Source organism: Periophthalmus magnuspinnatus, chromosome 2, assembly GCF_009829125.3.
Source record: "Periophthalmus magnuspinnatus isolate fPerMag1 chromosome 2, fPerMag1.2.pri, whole genome shotgun sequence".
Taxonomy (NCBI): Eukaryota; Metazoa; Chordata; class Actinopteri; order Gobiiformes; family Gobiidae; genus Periophthalmus; species Periophthalmus magnuspinnatus.
In genome coordinates this window covers 17,159,388-17,185,157 of record NC_047127.1, presented here as the reverse complement: position 1 = coordinate 17,185,157, position 25,770 = coordinate 17,159,388, and the positions used below count along the sequence as shown (strand labels likewise).

At 39.5% G+C, this 25,770-nt stretch overlaps 1 protein-coding gene across 1 annotated transcript; it reads right to left on the bottom strand.

Moving 5' to 3' along the window:
* Positions 1–1,153: 1,153 nt before the first annotated feature.
* Positions 1,154–25,535, bottom strand: tubgcp3 (tubulin, gamma complex associated protein 3). Its single transcript, XM_033980299.2, has 23 exons — positions 25,340–25,535; positions 23,321–23,428; positions 20,361–20,428; positions 20,204–20,284; positions 19,109–19,356; positions 17,649–17,854; positions 17,024–17,136; positions 16,490–16,615; positions 15,944–16,012; positions 15,443–15,578; positions 14,794–14,960; positions 14,060–14,170; positions 12,788–12,896; positions 10,248–10,437; positions 9,472–9,607; positions 9,336–9,404; positions 7,858–7,993; positions 7,677–7,765; positions 5,460–5,591; positions 4,788–4,928; positions 4,476–4,592; positions 4,084–4,178; positions 1,154–3,209 (listed from the first exon to the last, which is right to left on the bottom strand). The coding sequence occupies exons 1-23, from the start codon at positions 25,413–25,415 to the stop codon at positions 3,143–3,145; spliced, it is 2,790 nt and encodes a 929-aa protein (XP_033836190.1). The 5' UTR covers positions 25,416–25,535; the 3' UTR covers positions 1,154–3,142.
* Between the last annotated feature and the right edge of the window lie 235 nt (positions 25,536–25,770).

Genomic DNA, 25,770 nt, shown 5'->3' with positions numbered 1-25,770 from the left:
GCTTTAGATGTCATCAATGTTTGAATAGGGCCGGGAGAGATGGCTAAAATACTCAAACACTCCTTACAGTTAGCAGTACGATCCCATACAAGGCTCTGCCCATGAGCCTGAGTCACCCATGCTCCCACATGACAATTTTCCATAAATATATAAAAACATGATGCACAACTGTACACCGCAACTTGACAAACCTGATGTGATGTGCATTAGTGGTCGCTCTCTATATTGCAGTTCACCTTCTGCGGTCTCGTTGTTTCGCAGATTTTTTGTGTGCAATTTTGCATGCTTTTTTAACAGTGTATGAACACGCATTGTGTTCTGTGTCCTGATTGGCTAAGGGACGTGCCACATCTCCTGTATAGTACAGAATGCGTTCAGCTTGACAAATTTACATAAATGTCCAATCACAGTGTGACTATGAAAGTTTTCTCCCTGACAAAACCCAGAATGTTGATGAAACAAAGGCACATCGCTCGCATCAAAAAGGCCAAGGAAGATGCTAACATCCATCCATCCATTTTCTTCCGCTTATCCAGGGTTGGGTCGCGGGGGCAGCAGTCTAAGCAGGGACACCCAGACTTCCCTGACCCCAGACACGTCCTCCAGCTCCTCCGCCGAGAGACATAGTCCCTCCAGCGTGTCCTGGGACTTCCCTGGGGCCTCCTCCCGGTGGGACATGCCTGGAACACCTCCCTAGGGCAGGAGAAGATGCTAACAATCGCAGAAAAAGTTGGACTTCTGGACATGCTGAGGGAAGGTAGAAGTTACGTGGCTGTATGGCGCCATTACGGAATAAATGAATCTTTGGTTCGTCACATAAAGAAGGAGAAAAATAATATAAGGACAACAGCAGCAATAAGTTTTCAAGGATGCAAAAAGGGTTCCAACTGCCCGCAACAAGACCATCATAAGAATGGAATCTGCTTTAGTGTGAAAAAAGATCATTACTAGACTCTACAGAGGAGGGGCACCGAGACGAAGAGGCGCGGTCAGAGGAAGTGTGAAATACATGTGAGTCACTATTAATCATTACTAATGTGTCCAACCTCATAGGTTGATCATTAAAATAAAATTTGTTACAGTATTTCCAAAAGCTGTCATTTTTATTTACAGTACAGTACAGTGTTTGGTTTCGTTCTATAATACTGTGCTTATTTTTTTAAATCTACGAAGGTTTGAACTTTGAGAGTGTTTATACAAGAGAGAAATGCGAGAAAATGTTAATCCCTGTTTGAGAAAAGTGTATGAAGTGTGTAGTGAGGGGTTTTATAGCCTTAAAATATATATAATTGTAAAAAATAAAGCCTTCAACGTCACGGATTTCACCTATTGCGGGTTATTTTTGGAATGCAACCCCGCAATAAACGAGGGAACACTGTAGTTTCATTATTGTCATGAACGCTGATTGTTATGATAGCACTCTGAAGGGAGAGTGACTTAGGGTATAGAGAAAAAGAGAGGGGAGGGCATTTTCAGAAAAATAAAAGGTAACATTGTAATCTAAATAGGTTAGAATTTTAATAAAATAAGTAAAATACCCCCTCTTTAATGTCATAGTGCAGAACATTCCAGGCAAAGCAAAAATATCTCCATGGCAACAAGTAGGTGTAGGACCAAGAAAAGTTACAATGACTAAAGCAGTTGATTTAAATGTATTCATTGCCATCGACTTCCATTCAACTTTAATCTTAAAAAGCAAAAAATCTGCCCAGTATTTTAGAGTTCTTTTCAATTCTTTCAAATACTAACTTTGTTCAACATTAAACCCAAATCTTCACTTTTCGCTATTACATCTTTATTACATATTACAGTAAACGGGGGCTTATAGGATTGGGACAACAGTTTTAGACCGAAAATCCTTAACATTTTTCAACCAAATTCCATAAAAAAAAAAAAAAAAAGTCATGTTTTCTTTAAACTTTTGCCAAAATGTCCAAAAAATTTAAAATATAATAGCAAATTTTGATCACAAGTATTCAGTTTGGGAAGGTTTTAAGAAAAATTTGGGAACTTTTGGAGTGAAACTGGGTTTAAATTTAAAGTAATCAAACCTATTGGCAGCCATGTTTGTAGTCCTTGTTGAATCGCTGATTGAGATTAGTTGGTCAGCCATTTTTGTAGTCCTCCTGAACCATTTCAAATAGCTCTTTCATGTGGTTGGTTATTTATATGTTGGACTGAAGATTTTGTAGTCCTTGTTGAACTGTGATTGGTAGTTTTGAATGTCGGTCATATTTGTAGTAGTGGGGAAACAGGGTTTCTGCCCCATTTAGAGTCACCAATGGGGTTAGACAAGGAGGAATCTTGTCCCCAGTTCTGTTCAACTTGTATTTAGATGAACTGTCTACAAAGCTCAAAAGATGTAAAACTAGATGTGTGGCTGGGAATTTTGTCCTCAATCATTTAATGTATGCAGACGACTTGGTTGTGTTTAGTCCGAGCACCGCTGGGTTACAGCAGCTACTCAACATCTGTTCAGCTTATGGTGTGGAGTATGACATCAAGTATAACGCAACTAAGAGCATGATCATGATTTGCAGGACTAAAGAGGATAAACACATGCGGTATCCTGATTTTTGCCTGTCTAATGTTGTATTGAATGTTACAGCTAAAATTAAATATCTTGGGCACATCATCACTGCGGACATGGCAGATGATGATGATATTTATAGACAATGCAGGATGTTGTATGCACAACAAATCATATTGCACACCACTATACACTGCTCACCTCTGGACTCAGTACAAAAAAGCCAGTCTACAGAGGCTGCAGGTGGCTTATAATGACGCGTTGCGGGTGCTCTTGAGGAGGCCACGATGGACCAGTGCGACTGAATTGTTTGTCACCGCACGTGTGAATACATTGCAAGCTGTACTGAGAACTTTAATGTACAGGTTTATCTGCAGACTGAACAAGTCAGAAAATGAAATTCTACTGTCACTCACAAGCATAAGATGCAGTGCAATTCGCTACCAATCCAGAATGTGGAGACATTGGTATGGTTGTCTTTTTAAAACATAGATGTTTATTGTTTTGTATTGTTACTGTCTGTCTGTTTTTTGAATGGACCACGAGTCCGAAATAAAGATGAATTGAAATTGAATTGAATTGTAGTCCTTGACGGGATACAAGCTTTCAGTGTTAAATGTTGGACAGGCGTCGCCCTCTAGTGGCTCCTAAAGACACTCGCAGCCTCGGCTCTCGGGCTCTGAGGAGAAGGAGGAAAAATAATAAAAAATTCACCATTTCAAAATAAAAAGAAAATGTATACATTTTCAGATTTAATATTTTAAAAATTGTTTAAATTGAAATGCAAAATGAATATCAATAACAACAGTTCATTAGTAGAGATGGCATAGGATTTAAAACAATACTAAACTTTAATTAAAAGAGGAAAACACATCAGTTACTCATTTTGCATTATTAAAATCTCACTCTTATAAACAATAGTATCATTTTGTGAATCTTTTTTTTTTTTCTTCTTTTTTTTTTTTTTACAATAAAATAGAATAGAGTTTCTTGAGTGTAATGGATATATAGTATAAAAAGAGATCTTACTTGTTTAATATTACTATTTTAAATCTTATCTCAAGTGACAAAGCAGTTTGTTTTGTTCTGATTTGGTTGAATTATTATTTTTTTTTATATTTGATCACATTTCTGGTTTATATTTTCTATTAGTGGTTTTCAAGTGCCAGTTTTTCCTATTGATTACATTGTACTTTGCTATGAAATATCCAAAAGATAAATGCACAAATGTTAAAAATGATAATTTCTCTTAGTGACTAGAGCCAAGAACTCACTGTATTACAAAAAGAATCAACATTTTGAAGCTATTAATTTTAGCCACCTCCTCTGTATTAAATATTATTGGCCTGTTGAATGGTGTGCTGTCATTTGAAACATGGCAGTAGTTTAAAGCTGTAGTGTTTGTCAAAGTTCTAGTGGAGTGTTTTTCCTTATATTAATGGTGCATTTATGGTATATTTGCACATATATACTTATATTTGTTATACATTTTATATATATGTTTTTTTTTAATATCCTTTTTTTTTTTTTTACTATATTTCGTATATATTAACCTGTAGTGCTCGTTGAAGTCGAGTCTGAAGCTGAGGAATCGGAGGCTTTCATCTGTACTCGTCATGAGCAAAACCAGGAATTGCTGAACGATGCTCTGGATAAAAACAAATATAGAAACAAATTTATCAGTAACAGTTTGTACATGTCAGTGATATATACAACTTTGTGCTCAACATTAGGTTTGTACAGGGTTCATGGGCCTCAGCTTCCCAATTATAGGCACCATTTTAAGGAATTTTCACCATTCAAAATCTATTACAATCACTGTCATCAGACAGGCTTGATCTCAGCAGCAGCTCATCTTTTGACTGCAATTTGACCTTTGTCCAGACGGCAAAAATCATGCCATGGACAGCTGGCTTTAAACAATACTCTAGAGTTGAATTTGTACCTGATAGAAGTGAGTGAGGATCCTGAGCTGGGAGCACATCTTTGGAATGGTCTTCTGGAAGTCCTGGATCCTCCTGTGCTCCTCTGCCTCCTGCTCAACCGTCACCCCCCACTCACCCTGCAAAAGAAAACATGTGTTATATCCTTCTCCTGTCTCTCCTCCTCTCCCTGGATAATAAAACACGACGACGACCCTCCTCCTCTCTCCCCTCTGCCTCCTGCTTAGCCGCCTAGCGCACACCAACATTGGGTCAAACGGTCATGTATCTTAGTTCCCCAAAACAGAGCAGTACAATGATTCCCTCTCTCTTACCTCCTCCTCTCTTTTCTTCTTCCTCTCCTCATACTGTAGCCTCAGACTCAGCTCTTCCAGAGCAGAACGATACAGCGTATCTTGGGCATTCTGGAACTCAATGATTTGGTCAAAGATGGATCTGAGCTGATGCAACAAAGCCTGTTAAAAAAAAAAAAAAAATTATAATTTATTTTTATATATATATATATATATATATATATATATATATAAAATAAATTGTCTGAATCTGATTATGTCAGTTTCAGATGGAGTGCAGGGTCTATGTAACACCATGGGAGATTCACTGTTTTTTAAAGAAATATCCAAAACAAAAAAACACAAATCTTGAACCTTCTTATAATTAGTTTGGGATTGGCTCTACAAACTTGTTATATTAATCTTATTAAGTCCTTTCAAAAATCACAACGTTCGGGTTGAATAATGGCACCACTTTCTGAAGCTACTGTGTAAAAAACATTTGACTTTTGTTATTCTGTACTGGCAGAGAAGATGTTGAACTTTGTGTGAGTTTTTGTTTCATGTGGATAGGCCCAGTAATTACAGAAATATTAATCATAAACCAGGTCAACAAATCTCCATCTGAGAGTTAAACAGCAAATCTGACCCGTCCTCCTACTCAGGTTAACTTATAAACTGCTCTAGTGTATAGTGACATAGGGGAGTGTGCACCCTGCTGTTGTTGTCGAGTAAACACCGGCTGATGACTGCGTCGAGAAAAGCCTCATGAGCAGAGATGATGTGGTCCAAATCCTGAGCTCGCTGTACTTTGTTCCACAGCTCATCCCAAGAACACTCCAGCACCTGACAATAACAAACACACATACATTTACTGATAATATTGATACTTCTATACCTGCAAACTGGAGGCACTGAAGGTCTGTTACTCAAGACTTTAATCTGAGCTTTCTATTGACACAAACTAACCATAAATATCTGACTTAGCTGGAACTACAACAGGTGAGCTGATTTGTGCTGTTAAGCAAGTCACAAGCTAGCTAGCATTAGCTAACAGTTTGTTCAGTTATTCACCCTCACCTTTTTGCTTTTCAAAATGTGCTGTTTAAATCCATTTTGTATTTTTTTCATGAGTTTTCAGAGAATCGTAAAACTTGTTTGGCAGTGTTTACAAATGTGTGCATTGTGTCGCCATGGGAGCTGCTGAATATTTTCCCTATAGATCAGTGGTTCTTAACCTGGGTTCGATCGAACCCTAGGGGTTCGGTGAGTCAGTCTCAGGGGTTCGGTGGAGGTCAAGACACGCACCCGAATCATATGATTCACGGACTGTGAGCGTCTCCAGATGTTGGCCGTGTCCCAATTTGACAAATGCACCTTTGATGTGTCTATCGAAGTACCCGCCCGACTTAAATGAGCCGTTCGAACGGCATAAAAACATAAAATGACATAAAAATGACTGTGAAAATGGCTGTGAAAATGACATGAGAGTGCCAAGGTGAAGCCACGCGTTTATGAACTGGTCTCTCAAAGGCAACAGCAGAAGTCACACTGATTTGCAGTAAATATTCTTTATTATTGTAACCCGATGGAAATTAGATGATGGGTGTGTGTTAAAATGTAAAAAAAATAATAAATAGCATAAATACAATAAGTTCATTATTGGAATACATAAGGTTAAAAATTAAAATCATTTCAGTGTGGTAGTATTAAAAAAGGTAAAGTCTTTGTTAAAAGGTATGTATGTAATTTGTTGTGAGTTCATGCATTGTATTGGTTTTATTCTTTGAACACAGTGATGTTAATGCACGGTTCATTTTGTGCACCAGTAAAACATACATATGTCTTGAATTTGGAAATAATATTTTATTTTTCAATACAGAAGGGTTCGGTGAATGTGCATATGAAACTGGTGGGGTTCAGTACCTCCAACAAGGTTAAGGACCACTGCTATAGATATACATACAGAATCTCCCCATGATGTCACATACTCTCATACAAGTACAGCATAAATCGATAGCAAACGACAAAGTTAAATCTGTTAACTGGACAAATCGTTGTAGGAGTGAAGATGTTTGAAGATGATGAGCAGCGGAACGTCTTCAATCCTACAACGATTTGTCCAGTTGACAGATTTAACTTCGTCGTTTGCTATGGATCGGACCTGGATGACTGAGGGTCTGCAGCATAAATCCTATGTAACATTCTAAAATCAGACAGGTACACACAAATATGTTTTCCTCATGTACTCAGAAAGCTTATAGTCCAATAATTGCATAATAATGCAGTACTTTAGGTTTCATTACAATAAGTGAGTGACTGATTGGGGTGGTTGGAAGTGCCTCCTTGTTCAAGCCTGATCTCATCTGTTCTCTAAAGCTAAGCAGGGTTGGGACTGGTTAGTACTTGGATGGGAGACTGAGTGCCGCAGCAGTGGTCCTAGTGCAAACTGTTTTGTGTCCTTGGGCAAGACACTTCACTTACCTTGCCTGCAGTGTCCATGTCAAGTGTAAATGTGGGACAGCAGATGGAAATGAGCCCATGGCACAATCTGTTTTGAAATATTGTTTGTTTGGCTGTAATATTTCACAGTATGACATAGAACATATCTATCTCCATGGAGATTGTTCTAAAGTATGGTTTTATCTTTCTATTTCCATGGAATCATGCAGGTGACGTGCCACGTCCAGAAAGTTACAGTCTGCCTGACCTTGTGCATATCTCTTATGTTTTATTAGGGATAAAGATAGAAATGGAAACCACAGCAACAAGATTTATCTTCAAATTCCCTCAATACGACCTCACCCTCCTCTAACAGAGCTGTGAAATCAACAGACCACCAAGGAGTGAGAGGAGTAGTAAAAGTAGTAGTAAAAGTGGTAGTAACAGTAGCAACAGTTGTAGCAGTAGTAGTTTTAATAGCAGTAGTACCTCAAAGGTGATATAGTACTGCATCTGATGAATGAAATGAATCATCTCAGAAGCCAAAATATGACACTGATGCAAAACGCCAGATAATTCTGAGGAAAAAAATAGAAAAAACATTTAACCATCTTTGCACACAGGGAGGGCATCTGACACACAGGGAAGAGGCTGGGGGCATCTGGCGTACCGGGCATGGTCTTGAGCAGTTTGGCGTTGCACATGTGGCCTTTCCAAATGTCTGTTAAAGTGTACTCCATCCGTTTGGCTCTCCACAGGAAGTTAAACACTCGAAGGTAGTGTCCCATACACTCCCTCGTGAAAACCTGAAGTGGCATTGAGAAAAGTTTAGAACCAAATATAAAATGCTGCAAAAAGAGACATTAAAACAAACAAAAAATTAGAAAAGAGCTGTGTAGAGCTGTGTAGTGTAGTATGTAGTTTAAATTAAAATTGCACTATGCAACTTTTCTGGTGAGGGGCCTGCTTCCTATGGAGCTCCACAGACCCACCCACTTTTAAGTCCACTCTGGTTCTGGAAGTAAAATTTCCATTCATTTTTCCCCATACACTTTTGGAAAAAAATCAAATCTTAAGAGTTCAAAGACATCACAAAGGCTACATGGTAATTAATATCCATAACACAGCTATTTTAAGCCCAAAAAGCACATTTAAAATGCAAGATTCGACAATGCTTTAATAGCCTCTGCACAGATCTGCACCTTGGCTTGGCATCACCTGCTTGTCTCCATGGATAGAAGTTTGATACCTTACTCTGGAGCATTCTAGCAAAGCAATAAGCTCTCCATGGAGACAAGCAGATGCCGAAAGCCCTACCAGAAAAGTTGGCGTAATATGGGCCTTTTAAAAGATGTATTATGTAACTTTTCTGGTAGGGCTTTTGGCATCTGCTTGTCTCCATGGATAGAAGTTTGATACCTTACTCTGGAGCATTCTAGCAAAGCAATAAGCTCTCCATGGAGACAAGCAGATGTCTCCATGGATAGAAGTTTGATACCTTACTCTGGAGCATTCTAGCAAAGCAATAAGCTCTCCATGGAGACAAGCAGATGCCGAAAGCCCTACCAGAAAAGTTACATAATACATCTTTTAAAAGGCCCATATTACGCCATGTTCTGATTTTATAATGTTTCCTCATCACAAACAGACCTGAAGTTGTGTTTGTTTCATTCAGTCATGCTTAACACACAAACCCTGCATATTTATTATTATTATTTATTTAAGTTCTTCTCTCAAACAGAAAACACTCTACTGCATTTTTAAAGATAATAGGTAGCTGTTAACTTGAAAATTACAGCTTCGTGTCATCACAAGGTGGAACAAAGCATTTTCAGCTGTGGAGATATTAACAGACCAATAATAAAGGGTTGTTCAAATGTGTGAATAAAACAAAACACAACTCCATGTGTTTGAGGAGGTCACAAAATTTTAACATGGTGTAAAACTTTCAAGAGTCATTTTTGTGTAATATAGGTTCCTTTACAAAATCAAGACTAGATTTATTTGGTAGTGTCTTGGATTTATTCTGAACCATATTCAAACATTTTATTTACATTTGAAAAAACTTTGTCAAAAACTATTCAGTCTGCTAAAGACAAATGTACTGTATAGTAAAAAATCCGTAGCTTCATAAAAGTTTATTCTTACTGTAGCTATAGGTCCATCCACGTGGTAGTCCAGACTGAACACATCCCAGCCAGTGTCACCAGGAGAAACCTGAGCCAAGATTTACAGAAAAATAAACAAAATCAAACCTAAAACCTAAAAATAACGTTATCCTGACCTCGAGCAGCCGAACATCCAGTCTCTTGAGAATCTCTGCATGGTCGAACTGAGCGTTGGTGGCTCTTACTGCTGTCTCCAGGATCCCCGTCAGATTGTGCTGGTACAGAGTAGTAGCAGGACGAGCCAACTCTGGTCTGAAACAAGAGACTGTCACTCCTCTGCACCATCTGTCCCTCTCCTCTGCACCATCTGTCCCTCTCCTCTGCACCATCTGTCCCTCTCCTCTGCACCATCTGTCCCTCTCCTCTGCACCATCTGTCCCTCTCCTCTGCACCATCTGTCCCTCTCCTCTGCACCATCTGTCCCTCTCCTCTGCACCATCTGTCCCTCTCCTCTGCACCATCTGTCCCTCTCCTCTGCACCATCTGTCCCTCTCCTCTGCACCATCTGTCCCTCTCCTCTGCACCATCTGTCCCTCTCCTCTGCACCATCTGTCCCTCTCCTCTGCATCCTCTGCACAATCAGTGATTACCCTACCCCATTAGTGAGTCCGCTGCACAATCAACGTATTCTCTGCATTCTCTCCACCATCTGGCCCTCTCCTCTGCATCCTCCGCACAATCAGTGATTCCCCTGCCCCATCAGTGTATTCTCTGCATTCTTTCCACATCTGACCCTCTCCTCTGCGTCCTCTGCTCCATCTGTGAATGCTATGCGTCCTCTGCTCCATTTTTGATCAAGATTCATTCTATGTTTAGTTTTAAACTTCAAACCTGGAAACCTGAATTAAACCTGGACTAAATCCGAATTAAACCTTACTAAACCCGGTCTCACTTGAGTAGGTCCATAAGGTGCCTGATGAAGTCCCCTTGCCCCAGCAGCAGGTATCGTCTCATGGCCTGCAGATGTTCAAGGAGGAGGTAGTTCCTGTTGAGAACGTCCAATAGATATTTGGAGGTGTCGAAGTACGCTGTGTCTATCTTCTCCTGGAACGCCCCCTCCAAGTCAGACAGCAACTCTGCAGCTACAGGACAACACACAGAGAACACAACAGGTTAGATCTAATATGATCATATCTGACCCTGACCCTTAATTTTAAACTTTACTTTCCCTGTAAAAATGCGTCCTCTGTGTCTGCCCCATCCTTCAGTGTCTCTGGGTTAATGCGCATATGACAGGTTAGACTAATTGCATACTGAGAGCTCCCATCTCTCTTTAAAGTGGGACTAAACATCGAAACTCCGCTCACAACCACATTTCAAATAGAGCTGCTAAACTGGGCAGTACCTGGTACAAGGGAAGCGTGAGGGGCATGGTCTATGTGGTCTATAGCAGTGGTCTCCAACCTTTTTATCACTGCGGACCGGCCAACGCTTGAAAATTTTACCGTGGACCGGGGGGGGGCCTCTCCAAGTGGCGGAGCAGTTTTGAAGGCTTCATTGCCTCATTACAGAGCTGGTCGCCGCATATTATGCAGAGCGGGCTTGGTCTGTGGGAATCACCTGTCGCAATAAATCCATAGTTCAAGTAGAACTCCTGGTATTGTCTGTTAAAAGCTTTCTTTTTCTTGGAAGTTGGTTCTTTTTCTGTCTCTTCACTGGGCCTTTTCCCCTTCGAAAAGAAACTTTCCAAAGACGTCTGTTTTTTACTAATTTTGCTAATTTGTGGGTTAACGTGACGGAAATGTAACTGAGAGAATCCGGTAATTTTTCAAAATAAAAGATTGTTCAGACTCAGATAATAAATAACGGAAATAATTAATTATTTCTTGGACGGCCGGTGGCCCGGTACCAATTGATCCACGGACCGGTACCGGTCCACGGCCCGGTGGTTGGGGACCACTGGTCTATAGGACTAAAAGAATGGTTGTTTTTCTTATGAACTGCATTAATTGATGTGTCCACTGTGTGTGTGCTGTATGTTATGTGTTTCTATATGTGGCATGAGTTCCCTTGTCCCAAGACAAATTTCTCCCAAGGGAGACAATAAAGGCTAATCTAATCTAAAAAGGCAACGTGACGGGGGAGGAGGACCGGGCTCTGGGGGACTAAACAAGAGAGAGTGAGGGGTGGGGAGGGGCATGGTCTGGAGGAAGGGGTGGGGTCTGGAGGTATAAGGAACAGTGAGATTGGTCTAAGGTATCCACAGCTCTGCCCCTGCACCCAGGTAATCAGAAATATCTGGCTGTAATCAGTCATGTGTGATGTCATAAACTACTGGAAAATGCAGAGTCCAAACACAAACCTAGATTTTGGTATTTTTGAAGAAAGCTAGTTTGCATTAAAGCAGACAAAAATGGCTAGGAAGAGTAGCTAATGCCATTAAAATACCATATAGACAGTTTAGTAGCAAAACAAGTGGAATCAGGGTTTAGTTTCACTTTAAATAACATGTGTATTGAGCTGAAGTGTCCATTATCTCCCTCTATCGTTTGTTGTTGCTGTGACGGTGCAGAGCTTAGCTACTTAATAGAGATATTACTTTATCAGCTGTGCCAGCCCTAGTTCTGCCACTCAGTCAGAATGTTGAGAAGCATTTTCTGAATGAAGATGAGCTCAGTGTTATAATGAATTAAACATATTCTGTGTTCAGCCTGGATTGTATTTTTAGATGGCCAGCTGTTCCACATTATTGACCGTTGTCTTGCATTAGATTCCAATGCTGCAGTGGAAATGTCCTCCTGTGTAAAAGCAAAAACAGGATCGATCTAAAATGGCCTCCTCCGTCTTCCTCATGAACCTTTGGAGATTTGGATGAGGCCGAAGAGTGGGAAATCTTTTATAACTTCATCCATATCACTAACGATCACACAGAGAGGGCGGGGAATCAGTTTTAATATTAAGGGTATGTTTAAAGGAACTGTAGGTATCCTTCCTCTCTCAGTTTTAATAGGTAAAACAATCACAAGATTGTCCAGAGCCTTAACCTGCTTATGCAGGACACATACATTCTCAGTACATGGACAGGTCTCATGTGAAAGCTCAGAACCTCCAGAATTCACACACTGAGCTACAGATGCTGCACTAGCACTGATTCATGATTGGCTGCAGGTGCTGAGGTTTAGGTAGTGACCATTGAGATCAGAGAAAGTCCTTTTAAAGTTTAAACCAACTGGATTCCAGCACTGAAACAATTCATATGAGGCTCATTCTGATTTCTGATTGGATAATCATCTTGAGAACCACAAACACCAAAAATATAACATACATACATGTTTCATGTTTTTGTAATTAAGAATAAATCATAATTAGAATTGTTAATAGTAAAAGCTATATATTTTAAACATGTTTATCAAGCTTCTGGGGACATAGATGTCATGTTTATGAAATTTAAAACCTTACATACAGTTGCTTTAAAAAGATCAAAGTTTGTACCGTCCTTTGGGTTTTCTGCCGTTTTGGAAACTGGAGTGATCTTTCCAGGAGGAGTTCTGTCATGACAAACCTGGTGCAGGAAGTTTATGGATTTACCGATGAGAAGGACCTAGAACAACAAACATTGTAATTGTAGCAGATTTTGTTGAGAAATTTCATAATAATTTTGGACATTTTTTGATGCTGAAATGTTTAACAATGAGATGTACAGATATTTTTAACTAATCCTTTGTTTTTTTTTCATTAATACTCTTTATTCATAAATATCCTATAACAAGAAGCCTTCAGTCACCATATTTCAACTGTGATTGGGTAAAAAAAAAAAAAAAAAAGGTTTTCAAAAATCTCAGTGTACAGTAGAAACAATAACACAATTTTAACTGCGATATATGGATGAAGAAAATAGGTGATACACCATAATATTGAAACTAATTTATGTCACAATACTGACACAATAATCTTAAAGCAGGATGATGCCTAGGCCTGTCATGATAACACATTTTGAAGTGTGATATATTGCTGAAGTAAATATATACGATAATATTGAAACCAAACTATAAAACAAAATTATCCCCCCAAAAAATGTCTAAATGTACAATATTTATTTATTTATTTTTTATTTTTTTTAACTAATCCTAAATGACAGCCATAGGTAAAATTAATTGGTGCAGTGCATAACTTTTCTGGTAAATTATTGCATTGTCTGGAATGTTCCACAGCACAGCATTAAACTAGCCTATTTCCATGAAAACAAACAGATAATTCGACTAGGCCAGACATGGGCAAACTATGCCACGCACAGCCATTTGGATTTATTATTCCGGCCCACCGAATGTGACCAAAATATATTAAAATAGGTAAGAGTAAACCTTATTCAAAGTTTTTCTTATTTAATTTAAATTTAATGAATTCATTATTAATTTAATTAATGCATTTGGAAAACAATTTGTACAATGAGTCTTGCATATTCATCCTCTGCTACATGTTACAGGTCAAATCACTCATGTAATATATACATGCATACATATACACCTCTGTCAAATTTTAGAACCCATTGTGGCCCGTGTGTCAAAAAGTTTGCCCACCCCTGCACTAGACCAATGTTTTTCAAGAAATGTGGGAGCAATACAAAAAGATAGACAAGTTTAATGCCACCATTCCAGGCAATGTAGTGCCTGGAATGGTGGCCATCTCCATGGAGACAAGAAGGTCGCGTACTCTCCAGCAGGAAAGTTCCACAGTGCGGCTTTTAACATATATAAATAGACTTGCCTTGTGCGCCTGGTCCATGGTGATGAAGGAGGGGATCATGGACTTCCTCAGAGAATATTTATCGTGCCAAAGTCGGTCGGTTTTCACATTTGGGTCGGATGCCACAAAAAACTACAACAACAAGACAGGACTGTACCGTGACTGAACCAGGAACTAATCAACCAGGATAAAACTGGGACTTATTTAATGCCTCATTGCTGTTAAATGCTGCATGTTGTGTTCACCTTGCTGACAGTGATATATTTGCGGTTTGTGGTTTAAATACAGTTGGAGTTTAACTCCAACAAGTTTATAGTGAGTTGAAATAGTTTGTTTACAGTGAGTGGCTCCATTAGCTCCGAGTCATTTGTCCTGGTAAAAACCCTCCTCATGTCCCCACCAGGGATAAGTACAGGGTCAGAGATCTAAAGTAATAATTTGTTTTTTTTGGTTCAATCCAATCAGAAAGCTGTGAATGAGCCTCACGAGTCTCTCATTTGGGTTGCCAGATTTAATGCTGAAATCCAGTTGGTTTAAATCTAAAATGCCTCTTTTTGATCTAAATGGTCACTAACAAAACCCCAGCACCTACAGCCAATCATGAATCACTGCTAGTGCAGCCTCTACAGCTCAGCAAGCAAATTATGGCCTCTCCAAATACTGAGGAAAAACTTAGATGTGTCCTCTATCTGCAGCAACTCTCTGGCAACAGAGGTTCAGTTTGGATTGTAGTATGTTTAAAAAAACAAACAAACCTCATGATAAGTGTCCTCCAGCTCTCCATCATAGATCCACCTGCACAGACAGTGCAGTATAGGGTGTGACACCAGACTGAGGATGTGCTGGATCAGAGCTCTCATCTGAGGGTCGCCTGTTTTACCATAGGCGTGAACCGCGGACGCCAGCTCTCCCCCTTTATGGCCTACACACACATACACACACACGTTAGACTACAGCAATACTGTTACACCTGTTACCAGAGTAGGGGTACAATATATTGTTTCATAACATTTTACAGAAAATGATAATTTTTAAGGTCACTTGTACCAGATTTTTACTGTATTAAAAATGTGAAAAACAGAACTAGTTCATTTTAAACGTTTGCAATAGTCCAATGTTATTCCTCATTTACCTTATGCATTCTGACCATCTTAAGTATTCACCACGATAAGTTTATAAGAGCTTTTTACAACTGTCAGAGACCAGAGTGAAAGTTTTGCACGGAAAAGCAACAAAACAAAAATGAACACTAACATGCACTTTCTGATTCTCTAACAATAAAAAGTTTTATAATTAGATGCAGACAGTACACTGTGCTTACATGGGGAAAAAATCACCTACAGGGCCTTTAATCGAACATTTAATCTAGAAGTCAGTCTTGTAGGGGGGTAGGAGCAGACACACCTTGGCAGAAGTCGACGAGCGCAGCCAGAGTCTTGAGTCTGAATCTGGGCTCGTACATCCAAACAAGCAGCCTCCTCAGGGTCAGCGATCCATCAGAGGAGAGTACAGGGACAGCCTGCTCATCCTCCACCTGCAACTGAGAGAACAAGGAAGCTTCTGGTGAGCGGACACACGACTGAGCTACTGAGACAATGTGAGGTCCATCAGAGGAGAGGAGAGGGAAGGCCTGCTCATTCTCCCCCTGCAAAGGAGAGAACAAGGAAGCTTCTGGTGAGAGGGTGATCCACTGAGCCACTGAGTGAGCCATCAGAGGAAGAGAGAGAGTAGACAAGGGAGAGGAGAGAGAAGAGATAAGAGAGAGGAGGAGAGGGAGGGACAGAGAAGGTAAGGGAGATTAGAAGGGAAGAGAGGAGGATTCTTCAGAATGGTTGATTTGACTGAAAATCCAGTGCACAAAATGTAAGAAAAATGTACTTATAAACCTCCTTAAAGGACACATACCTGTGAGTGCAGTACCGACAGCAGCCTGTAGTACTCCTTCAGCTCCTCATGCAGAGATGCACAGAAACTCTACATACAGACACACATTTAAATAGAAGGTTTAAGGGTTAAACTACAAACGACAGGTTTTCATGTCTAATTCTGGCTTGGTTTAGTGGGATAATACCTGTGCTAAGTATTTATCATAGTTTTACATCAGTTAAAGTTGAAATTTACAGGAAGTAGTAGTAGTGAAACAGAATCCCTCTACCCACGTCATCAGCATCAACAAGGCATTTTCACACAGATACTTTAAACCTTCATATAACTAAATAAAAAGGTGTTGTTTTTCTTAGTCTGATCAAAATTACTGAGTAATTTAGTTTTGGCTCTTGTTTACTCTATAGTTCCTAGTTAAAAGGTATGGACAGGAAAGATTTTTAGTAAAGCCATAAATCGAATGATGTTCATGTTTTAGTGAAATTAGTAGTCTAAGCCGTCATATGAATTTTAAATTGTTTATCACTAAGGCAACAGTCCTAGATTTTCATCATTCTGAAACCTCACCTGTCCCACAAGTCCAAAGGCTCGGTCCAGACTGCGTGAGTCCGTGTACTTTCTCACTTTATTGTGAAGCCACCCGAGCTCTGAGAGTCTGCTACTAAGGTCACGCAGAGATTTTGACAGAGACACCTGCAAAGAGTCAACAGGTGTGTCAAATGTCCTTCCATATCCCCGTGTGGCAAATGCCCCCCCATCCTCCTCCCTGTGTGTCAAATGCCTCCCCGTGTATCAAAAATCAGATACTAATGGAGGAGGGACAGTATACTAAAACTAGTATCGAAACTAGATACTCATGTAAGTATAGATACAAAATAAAATTTACCTTTTCTGAACAGTTTCACTTCGAGTTTTATCCGAACTAGTGTAAGACAACATGGTGTAATACATAAATACTTTTTGTACAGCATTTTGTGTTGAAAATTACAATATTGTCTAAAAAAAAATCAAACATTTTAATATTATGACAACATTATTTAGATGCCTCCCTGTTGTCTCCAATACTCTCCCCATTGTCTCCAATGTCCTCCTGTCCTGTACCTTGGGGTCAAGCTTGTATCCGTCCTCTTGCCCGCTCATCTTGATGAACTTTCCATCGATTCCCTGGAACACGTAGAGAATGTCCCGAACGAGCACAGCCTCCGTGACCTCTCCTAAAGACAAGAGAACAGAGACAAATCCATTTAATAGGTTTTATGGCCTTTAAATTTAGTAGGGAGCAAACAATATTGATTTCTGTGGAACTTAGGTTGTGTTCATATGACATCAGCACATTGTTGAGTTCCTATAGTTTAGACAGAGTACTGAGGTGGAATTTGCTGTTTAATAGTCAGATGCAGATTTGTTGACCTGGTTTATGGCTAATATCTCTGTAATCACTGGACCTATACACATGAAACAGTCCAAAGTCTTCTCTGTCAGTATAAATAAAGAAAAGTCAAATACATTTTTCACAACAGCTTCAGAATGTGGCGCTATTATTCAACCCCAAACACGTGATTGTGGAAATATTTGTGGATCATAAATTTGGAGATTTCTTTCAAAAACAGTGACTCTCTCAAAAGGATTATATCGGCAGTTGCCCTCCATCTGAAACAACCAAATTCTAGAATGCGAATGCAATTCAAAACATAGTCTCTCAGATTCGAAAGTGTTTTAAAGTCACCTGTCACATCTCCGTCTCGTCTTGCTAGCGTCAGTTTGGGCGATGGCGCTGTGCGAGCTGTGGGTGGAGCTAGTGCACAAGTGAGCGGAGCTGTGGCTGAAGAGGGTGGGGCCAGGCCAGCAGAAGGGGCGGGGTTTACAGGAAGAGCCCAGGCCAATCGTGATCCCAGAGGAGGGACAGGAGCAGGAGCCGACTGAGGAGGCTGACTATAAAACAAGAAAATAGACTTAAAAACGCCAAAATTGACTACGCACCACTGCCAAATCCTACCTTTATCCCCGATTAAGTACTTAAGTATCAGTTTGGGCATAACTTAACTGTTGCATCCATACATAAGAACTGTGGTCGCGGTAGCTCTAGAACAGGGGTCGGGAAGTTTTGGCTCGCGAGCTAGACGTGGCTCTTTTGATGACTGCATCTGGCTTTCAGATAAATCTTAGCTGACATTTGTTAACACAATAAGTAATGAATCAATTATAAATAGATACAGAAGTAATCAAATCAAGTAATTCTCAAAAATAAACAATACTACAGTAAGAAAACCATTTGGCTCCGTCTTTAGGCGCTGCCTCAACTAACACGTTCTCACAGCGCGTGCTGTTTTCCCTCGTGCGTGCTATCACTCTTAAAGTGACGGTAACATATTTATGTAAAACTTCAATAATGACAATCCTAAGATATTTTCCAAAATCAACATTAATGCAATAAAACAAGTGCAGCTTATACATATAAATCAAATATTAACTAAAACATTATTTATTAACATTAAATTATTAACACTCTGAATTTGCACGCATTACCAAACGTAAACCAAATCTTGGCTCCCACAGATGTTATTAAAAAAAATATTAATACATTCAGAGACTTCATATACTCTAAACTTTTTGGTCTTGTTTAAAAATTCGCACATTTAGTTGTATTCAGAGTTAAAAAATATTGTATGGCTATCACAGAAATAAATTTTAAAATATGTGACTTTTTTGGCTCTCTCGGCTAAAAAGGTTCCCGACCCCTGCTCTAGAACATACTAGCATTAGTTTGTAATAGTGCTAATACAAGTATTATGGCACTCAGCAGTGACTGCCACCCCCCAGTAACTAATGACCACAAGACCTATCATTTTATTTCAAATCTGTTTCTGAAACTTTATAAATTTTTATAAATTTGCTGAATCTTGCATCTTAAATGTGCTTCTTAGGCTGAAAACAATCGTGTTATGGATATTAGCAGGTAGCTGTTTAACCTATGTGATGTCTTAATATTTGAATTTTTCAAAAGGTCTAAGAGTTGAGTGTGAAAAATGTTAAGGAAATTTACTTCTGGAACCAGAGCAGGCAATCTTTGTTGAGCTCCACTAGTTATAGTAGGAGTTACAGAATATGTAGTAGTTGTGAAAGCAGTAGTAGTATGAAAAGTTGTACAAGTAAAAGTTGAATTAGTAGTAGTTTTACTAAACATACCCAGCCAGTAGAGATTGAGGTGTAGGGGTGGGTCCATTTATAGAGTACACCCCGAGACTTGAGATCCCACTGGTACCAAGACTTGATCCGAGTCCCGCCCCTAGACCAGGTCCCAGTCCAGAGGTGAGACCAGAGGAGGTCCTGTCTCCGTAGGTCAGTGAGAGACTCTGAGGGCGGGTACAGTAAAAGGGCGTGGAGTGGGCGTCACGAGGAAGAGGCTGAGCAAACAAAGAGCTGTATGGGCCCACCTAAAAAAGAGAAACCAGAAGGACTATAAACCAAGACTGAAACGGGACTAAACCAGGACTGAAACAGCATCCTAAGTTTAGAGTTAAGGAAGACTCTACTGTCCTTGCAGTAAATGTGTCCTCCGTGGTCAGGAGCACAGCTGGATCCATGTAATAATTAAAAGCCTGAAAGTTCAGCCAATATATCAGTTTATCCCTGATTCTGGCCAACAGCCAATACACTTTTTAGTATATTGGCTGTTGGCCATAAACCTCAGGTAAAGGCAGAGATTTAGTTTAGGCCGATCTGCTGCCGTAAGAATACAGATTGATTTGAACAATTTAATGTTAACCAATATTACAGCACAAAATGTGACTACACAGCTCTTGTAAAGGTTTGTTGTAAAAAAGGGGCTGCGTGTGAGTTTGTTGTTAAATCAGAATCAGAATCAGAAGACTTTTATTGCCATAGTCTGTGAACACAGTTCACAAACTAGGAACTTGCTTCGGTGAAAAAGTGCAACATAAACACACTGAATAAATACAAATACAAATAAGGGCATGCACAAAGTTAAAAGATATGCTTAAAAAATCAAATGAAATACTTAAAAAGGGAGAAAATATATACAACAGCAGCATCAAAACAACAGTGCAAACATGGCTTATTAAAGTGACCGGTGTTATAAAGTGTCCAGTTTAGTGCAGATGACATTTGGGGAAAATGATTAAAATGGGCCTCCCATATACTGCCCAAAAACATTGGCAGAGCTTTCTGTCATTGATTTCTCTGGATTCTAAACAATCAGCATAGGCCATGAAAAAGACCATATCAATTGATCTTTAAATAGAACCAGAGTGTTCGACTCACTCTGGAGGACGAGGGCTTCCTGGGGTCTTCAGACAGACTTAGGAGCAGGTAAAGCACAGACCAGCGATGCTTCAACACGCCCTGAAACACATCCCATAATATTAACAACACCGAGTGTAAAATGATGATGATATTGTATTCAACAATCTGCTCATACCTGCCCTTGTAGTCTTTTATGCAGCTCTGAGAAAAGGGCTGCATCTTCTGCTCTTCTCTGCTTCAACACTACAACAACAAAACATATGGTTTAGGTCATTTTCACACATGTTAGTGGCTCTGTGGAGTGACTCCAGTGTGCACTAGATTTAGCTTCATTTACTTTAGGGTCAGTCCTGTTCACATACACCATGCATCATTCACCCCAAACACACACCAAGAGCCACGTGAGAGTCCATCAGCTGAACTTATTTCCATGACAACGTGCTTCAAACGGACAGAGCCCTGTGAAAATGTGTGTGCATAATCTTTTCTTTCACCTCTGGCTAAAAACAAAGTGAGGACTGTACGCACTGGTGGCTGCGGAGAAAAAGCTTTTTGAAAAACAGAACCAGGCTCACCTGCACAAACAGAAACAGGAGACAGTCACTGATATTAAATTGATCCAAATTGCCTCCTCAGACGACCGTGTCAAACAGCAGCTCTGCAGAGCCCATTCATACAAATATACGTGATCTGATCTCTTCCCCCCCCCCCCAAGTCCAAGCACTTTTACTGTCACCACGGACTGTGTAGGTCGGCCCAAGTTTGGCCACGTTCACACCACACTCACCCGCTCCAGAGTGCAGGTGGCTGATTAGCTGACTGGTTTGGTGACTGGTTTGGTGACTGGTTTGGTGACTGGTTTGGTGACTGGTTTGGTGACTGGTTTGGTGACTGGTTTGGTGACTGGTTTGGTGACTGGTTTGGTGACTGGTTTGGTGACTGGTTTGGCCCCTGGTTTGGCCCCTGGTTTGGCCCCTGGTTTGGCCCCTGGTTTGGCCCCTGGTTTGGCCCCTGGTTTGGCCCCTGGTTTGGCCCAGTGGTTCAGTCCCGGTTTAACCTGTGGTTCATTCTTGGTTCAGTCCTCGTTTGGCCCTGGTTCAGTCCTGGTTTAGCCCTTGATTCAGTCCTGATTTAGCCTCTGCAGTGGTCAGTGTAACAGTCTAAATATACCACTGTAAATGGCCTCTCTTCCACTTTACTCTGTTTAAACTCCAGAAAAATCCATAGATTAGTTTTGCATTGACACGATGCCCAAACAAAGTGCTGGTGTTGCTTTAAAGTGTTATTTTGAGTTGAGACAAATCAATAGTTTTCACACTGGCACTTCTTCTGTCCAGTGGGATTCAACATTATAAAGCTTTTAGGGTTTTAGAGGCAACACAAACCCACAAACAAAGTGAATTATTCTAGGGCTGCACAATTGATACTTTGCAGTGACATCACTCTGAAGGGGTTCTCCATGTATCGCTACAGAGGAATGTTCATCTAACCCTAACCCTGAAGACACAATGCACACATTAGCAAACTCAGTCAAAAAAGTTAAGGTAGTCTAAAAAAAATACAAAATGTATTAAAACAACATATTTTCAGAACCTTGTGGTCAACACGAGTGTTCATGGTCCTGTTTAGGTGACAGTGACTAAAAATAGTTGGCTCATGCTAGCTCGCTTGTAACTGTAATGTTATTTGAGAGAGACTTTTTTAACAGCACAAATCAGCTCACCTGTTGTAGTTACATGTAAGTTTATGGTTTATTGTGTTAAAACAAAGCTCAGATAAAGTCTAACAAAGCCTCAGATAAAGCAGTGTCTACAGTTAGCATTGCAACCCCAGGGAATGTTGACTTCAGCTGCAAAGTATCAACATATCGCAAATGTATTAATTTTGTAATAATGGTTACAACTACAGCATTTAACTTTCTGGCGGTGGCACATCCCCTGTGCAATTCCATGGAGATAGAAAGTTAAAACCATACTTCGGAACATTCTTCATGGAGATACATATGTTTTATGTCATATTGTAGAATGTCTGTATAGACCCTCAGTCGTCCAGGTCTGATCCATAGCAAACAACGAAGTTAAATCTGTCAACTGGACAAATCTTGAAGGAGCGAAGACGTTTCGCTGCTCATCCAAGCTGCTTCTCCAGTTCTGGTCAGAATGCTGGTGGCCACTGCCTTTAAATCTATCTGAGGGGAGGGGCTAACTACACTGAAACTGTTAACAGCTATTGTCTCCAGTGTCAGCTGAAACTTGTTGTACTATTTGCTCACGCAGTTGTTCACAAAGTGGTGAGCCTCTCCCCATCCTTGCTTGTAAATGACTGAGCCTTTCGAGGATGCTCCTTTTATACCCAATTATTACACTCACCTGTTTCAAATTAACCTGTTCACCTGTGGAATGTTCCAAACAGGTGTATTTTAAGCATTCCTCAACTTTCCCATTCTTTTGTTGCCCCTGTCCAAGCTTTATTGGAATGTGTTGCAGGCATCAAATTGAAAATGAGTGAATATTTGCATAAAAACAATAAAGTTTGTAAGTTTGATCATGTCTTTGTAGTTTATTCAGTTCAATATAGGTTGAAAAAGATTTGCAAATCTGTACTATTATGTTTTGTTTTTCTTAAGTTTTACGCAGCATCTCAACTTCATTGGAATTGGGGTTGCAGATTCAGTGTTCTACATGTAACTCTATGATGAGATGTTCAACACCTACTATGGAGACACAATGCACAAATTAGCAAACACTGTCAAAAATGTTTTTATACTGAAAACTCAAGAAATAATGCAAAATGGACTTAGACAGCACATTTTCTGTGATCAATACAAGCTTTCACGGTCCTGGTGTTAGGGGTCTTTGATTTAAAAAAAAAAAAAAAAGGTGAGTGACTAAATGAAAAATTGTTGGCTAATTGTGACTGTAATTTTACGTGTGAAAAACTTGTTTAACAACACAGATCACTTGTTGTAGTTCCAACTCTTTGTGGTCAGATTGTGCTAAAATAAAACTCAGATTAAAGTCTAATAGATCTTCAAACAGAGCAGTACTTCCTCCCACCCCAGGGAATGTTAATGACATCAGCTGCTACGCATCAATTATTATTTTGTGCTGCAGTTTTCAAAGGTAGATTACTTACGTTCTTTTTTAATCTTGTCGGAGACCAGGATCTCGTCTCGTTCAATGGTAGGTGCGTAATTACTCCCGATCACCCGCACGGCATATTGGAACTGGTGAGCCACTTCAGCTAAAGACAAAACACAGGGAAAGAATGGTAAAATATAATTATATATATATATATATATATATATATATATATATATATATATATTACAATATCTCACATGGATTGCAGGGGTCTACATAACTTTATGGGAGATTCACGCTTTTAAAGAAATCTCCAAACTTACAGGCCACAAATGTTGAAAGTTCTCATTATTTGTTTGGGACGTTGTAAAGCCATGACATTTGCATTAACTCAGAGAAACCAGGATACTCATATCTCTGTATACATCCGCAATGAGAGTATCCTGGATATTTGAAGTGGTTACTATGCCAACTATGGCACAGATATAGCAAGGTTGGCAACTTTGCTAACTTAAGGTTGTTGTTTTTTTGGTTCGGTTGTTTGGCAAAAAAGGGACAAGATATACAGTCAAGCACTGTCACAGCTTCAGTAAAAGGCTTTATTTAGAGCTGAAAAATCCAACAGAGTTTCGCAACATCAGTTTAGTTCAAGAGGAACACAGACAGACACATACACTAGCCTGCTGTTCAAGTGTGGTTGTATTTTTTAGTTTGCAAGTATTTTTACAAGTAAATTTTATACCTATAAACAAAAGAAAATCTACTGTTTGAGTTGGATGTTGGAAATGTTACTTCAGTTTGCACATGTTCAGTAGGATCCGCTTTGAGAAATTATGATACTGCATCTACATGGCACAGTATCCTGGATACTATCAAGATATCCCAGAGAGAGTATCCTAGTTTCTTATAACCGGGATGCTAACCGGGATGCTGGCTTATCCAAAATACTGACATCAGGATACAGCATACACATGGACATACGCAAAACTAGGATACTCAAAAAACCCGATCACAACCGGACATGCACATGTAAACGCACAGAATCTTTAGGGTTGAATAATGGCACGGCTTTATGAAGCTATTGTAAAAATTGACATTTTTGTTTATTTATACTGACAGAGAAGACGTTGAACTTTGTGGCAATTTCTGTTTCATGTGGATAGGTTCAGTAATTACAGAGATGTTAACCATAAACCAGGTCAAAAAACCTGCCATCCAACATTTAAACAGCAAACTCCACCATAGAATTCCGACCTGTCTCCAGCTCTATTTCATGGCAATTCTTGAATACTATCTAGGTAGAATATTAAGTCTAGAAATGCATTCATAAAGTGATATTGTCAGTTATTCTTGTATTATCAGATTAGTTTTATGGCCAATGTTCACTTGTGTTGTAACTCAAGACCGAGCTGCCATCACACCATGCTAATGCTAAAACAAGAGACCAAGGCTAAGTAAATACGCTTATCCAGACAACAGCATATTATTCATTGACGATTTGATTGTATTTAACGTGCATAAATTATGCTAGATGCATATATTGATATAGTAACGTTAGTGATTTAAAACAATTTATCGATCTTTGTGTCATTATTTAATTTGTTACTTAAAATATGTGACAATCGGAATTATTTTAGCGTGACACAATATTCATTTGTGGCTCCGGAATTGCATAAGGCTGATTTTTAACTGATAAATGTATTAAAATATCATAATTTAGCTTTAGAATGGATCCATAGTACAGGTAGCAGGTACGCGGAAGTGTATGAACCAATCAGAGCCGCACTTTCCTCTAGCTCAACCAATCAGCGTTGACTTTAAAATACACAATTAAAGTTTGGCAAGACACCTAATTTAGGCTGAATTTAATAACTTTTTAACAAAATTCTAAAGACGAAATGTTTATTATAAAATTTAGAAATTGTGATTTGATTTTTAAGTCGATTAGTAAAGGAGATGTTTGTAAAGATGTAAAACCATTATTAAAATGTCAACTTTCGGGGCTGTGTCTGGGATAGACCGCAGCTCGAGCGGTAAGAGCGGGATCCCGCGCTGTCGTTAGCCGCCTTACCTTCGCTCTTCCCGGTCACTCTGCAGCACAGGCTCTGGAGCAGCACGTTAGGTGATTTCTGGTCCAAGGTGGCCATCGCGTCTCCCGGCCTAGATGAGCACTTTTTCCGGGTGTTTTTTGAGGGTAATCGGTGCAAAAAGAGGTGGTTAGCTCCAGCATCCCACGACAAACAGCGCCATTTTGACAATTGCGAATAGTATACAGTAATATAAAGCTTATTTCCCGACATGGTTCTTTCAAAATAAGACCCCATTCTTTCAAAATAAGACCCCATAATAAGACTTGATCTACCAACCAAGATCTAAGAACATGCATTTTGTGTTATTTTTTTTTCTTTTCTTTTTTGCCTAGATAACTTCGCAATAAGAAATAGTAGCCATTATAATAAATGTTGGACCTATACAATCTTGATCCAGATTTACATGGACACA

Coding starts and splice junctions, on each gene's coding strand:
- tubgcp3 (XM_033980299.2), bottom strand. CDS start 25,415: ATGGCCACCTTGGACCAGAAATCACCTAACGTGCTGCTCCAGAGCCTG. Junction 15,579..15,943: donor TGTCGGTACTGCACTCACAG/GTATGTGTCCTT, acceptor TTGTTCTCTCAG/TTGCAGGTGGAGGATGAGCA. Junction 3,210..4,083: donor GACTTCAACGAGCACTACAG/GTTAATATATAC, acceptor CCTTCTCCTCAG/AGCCCGAGAGCCGAGGCTGC.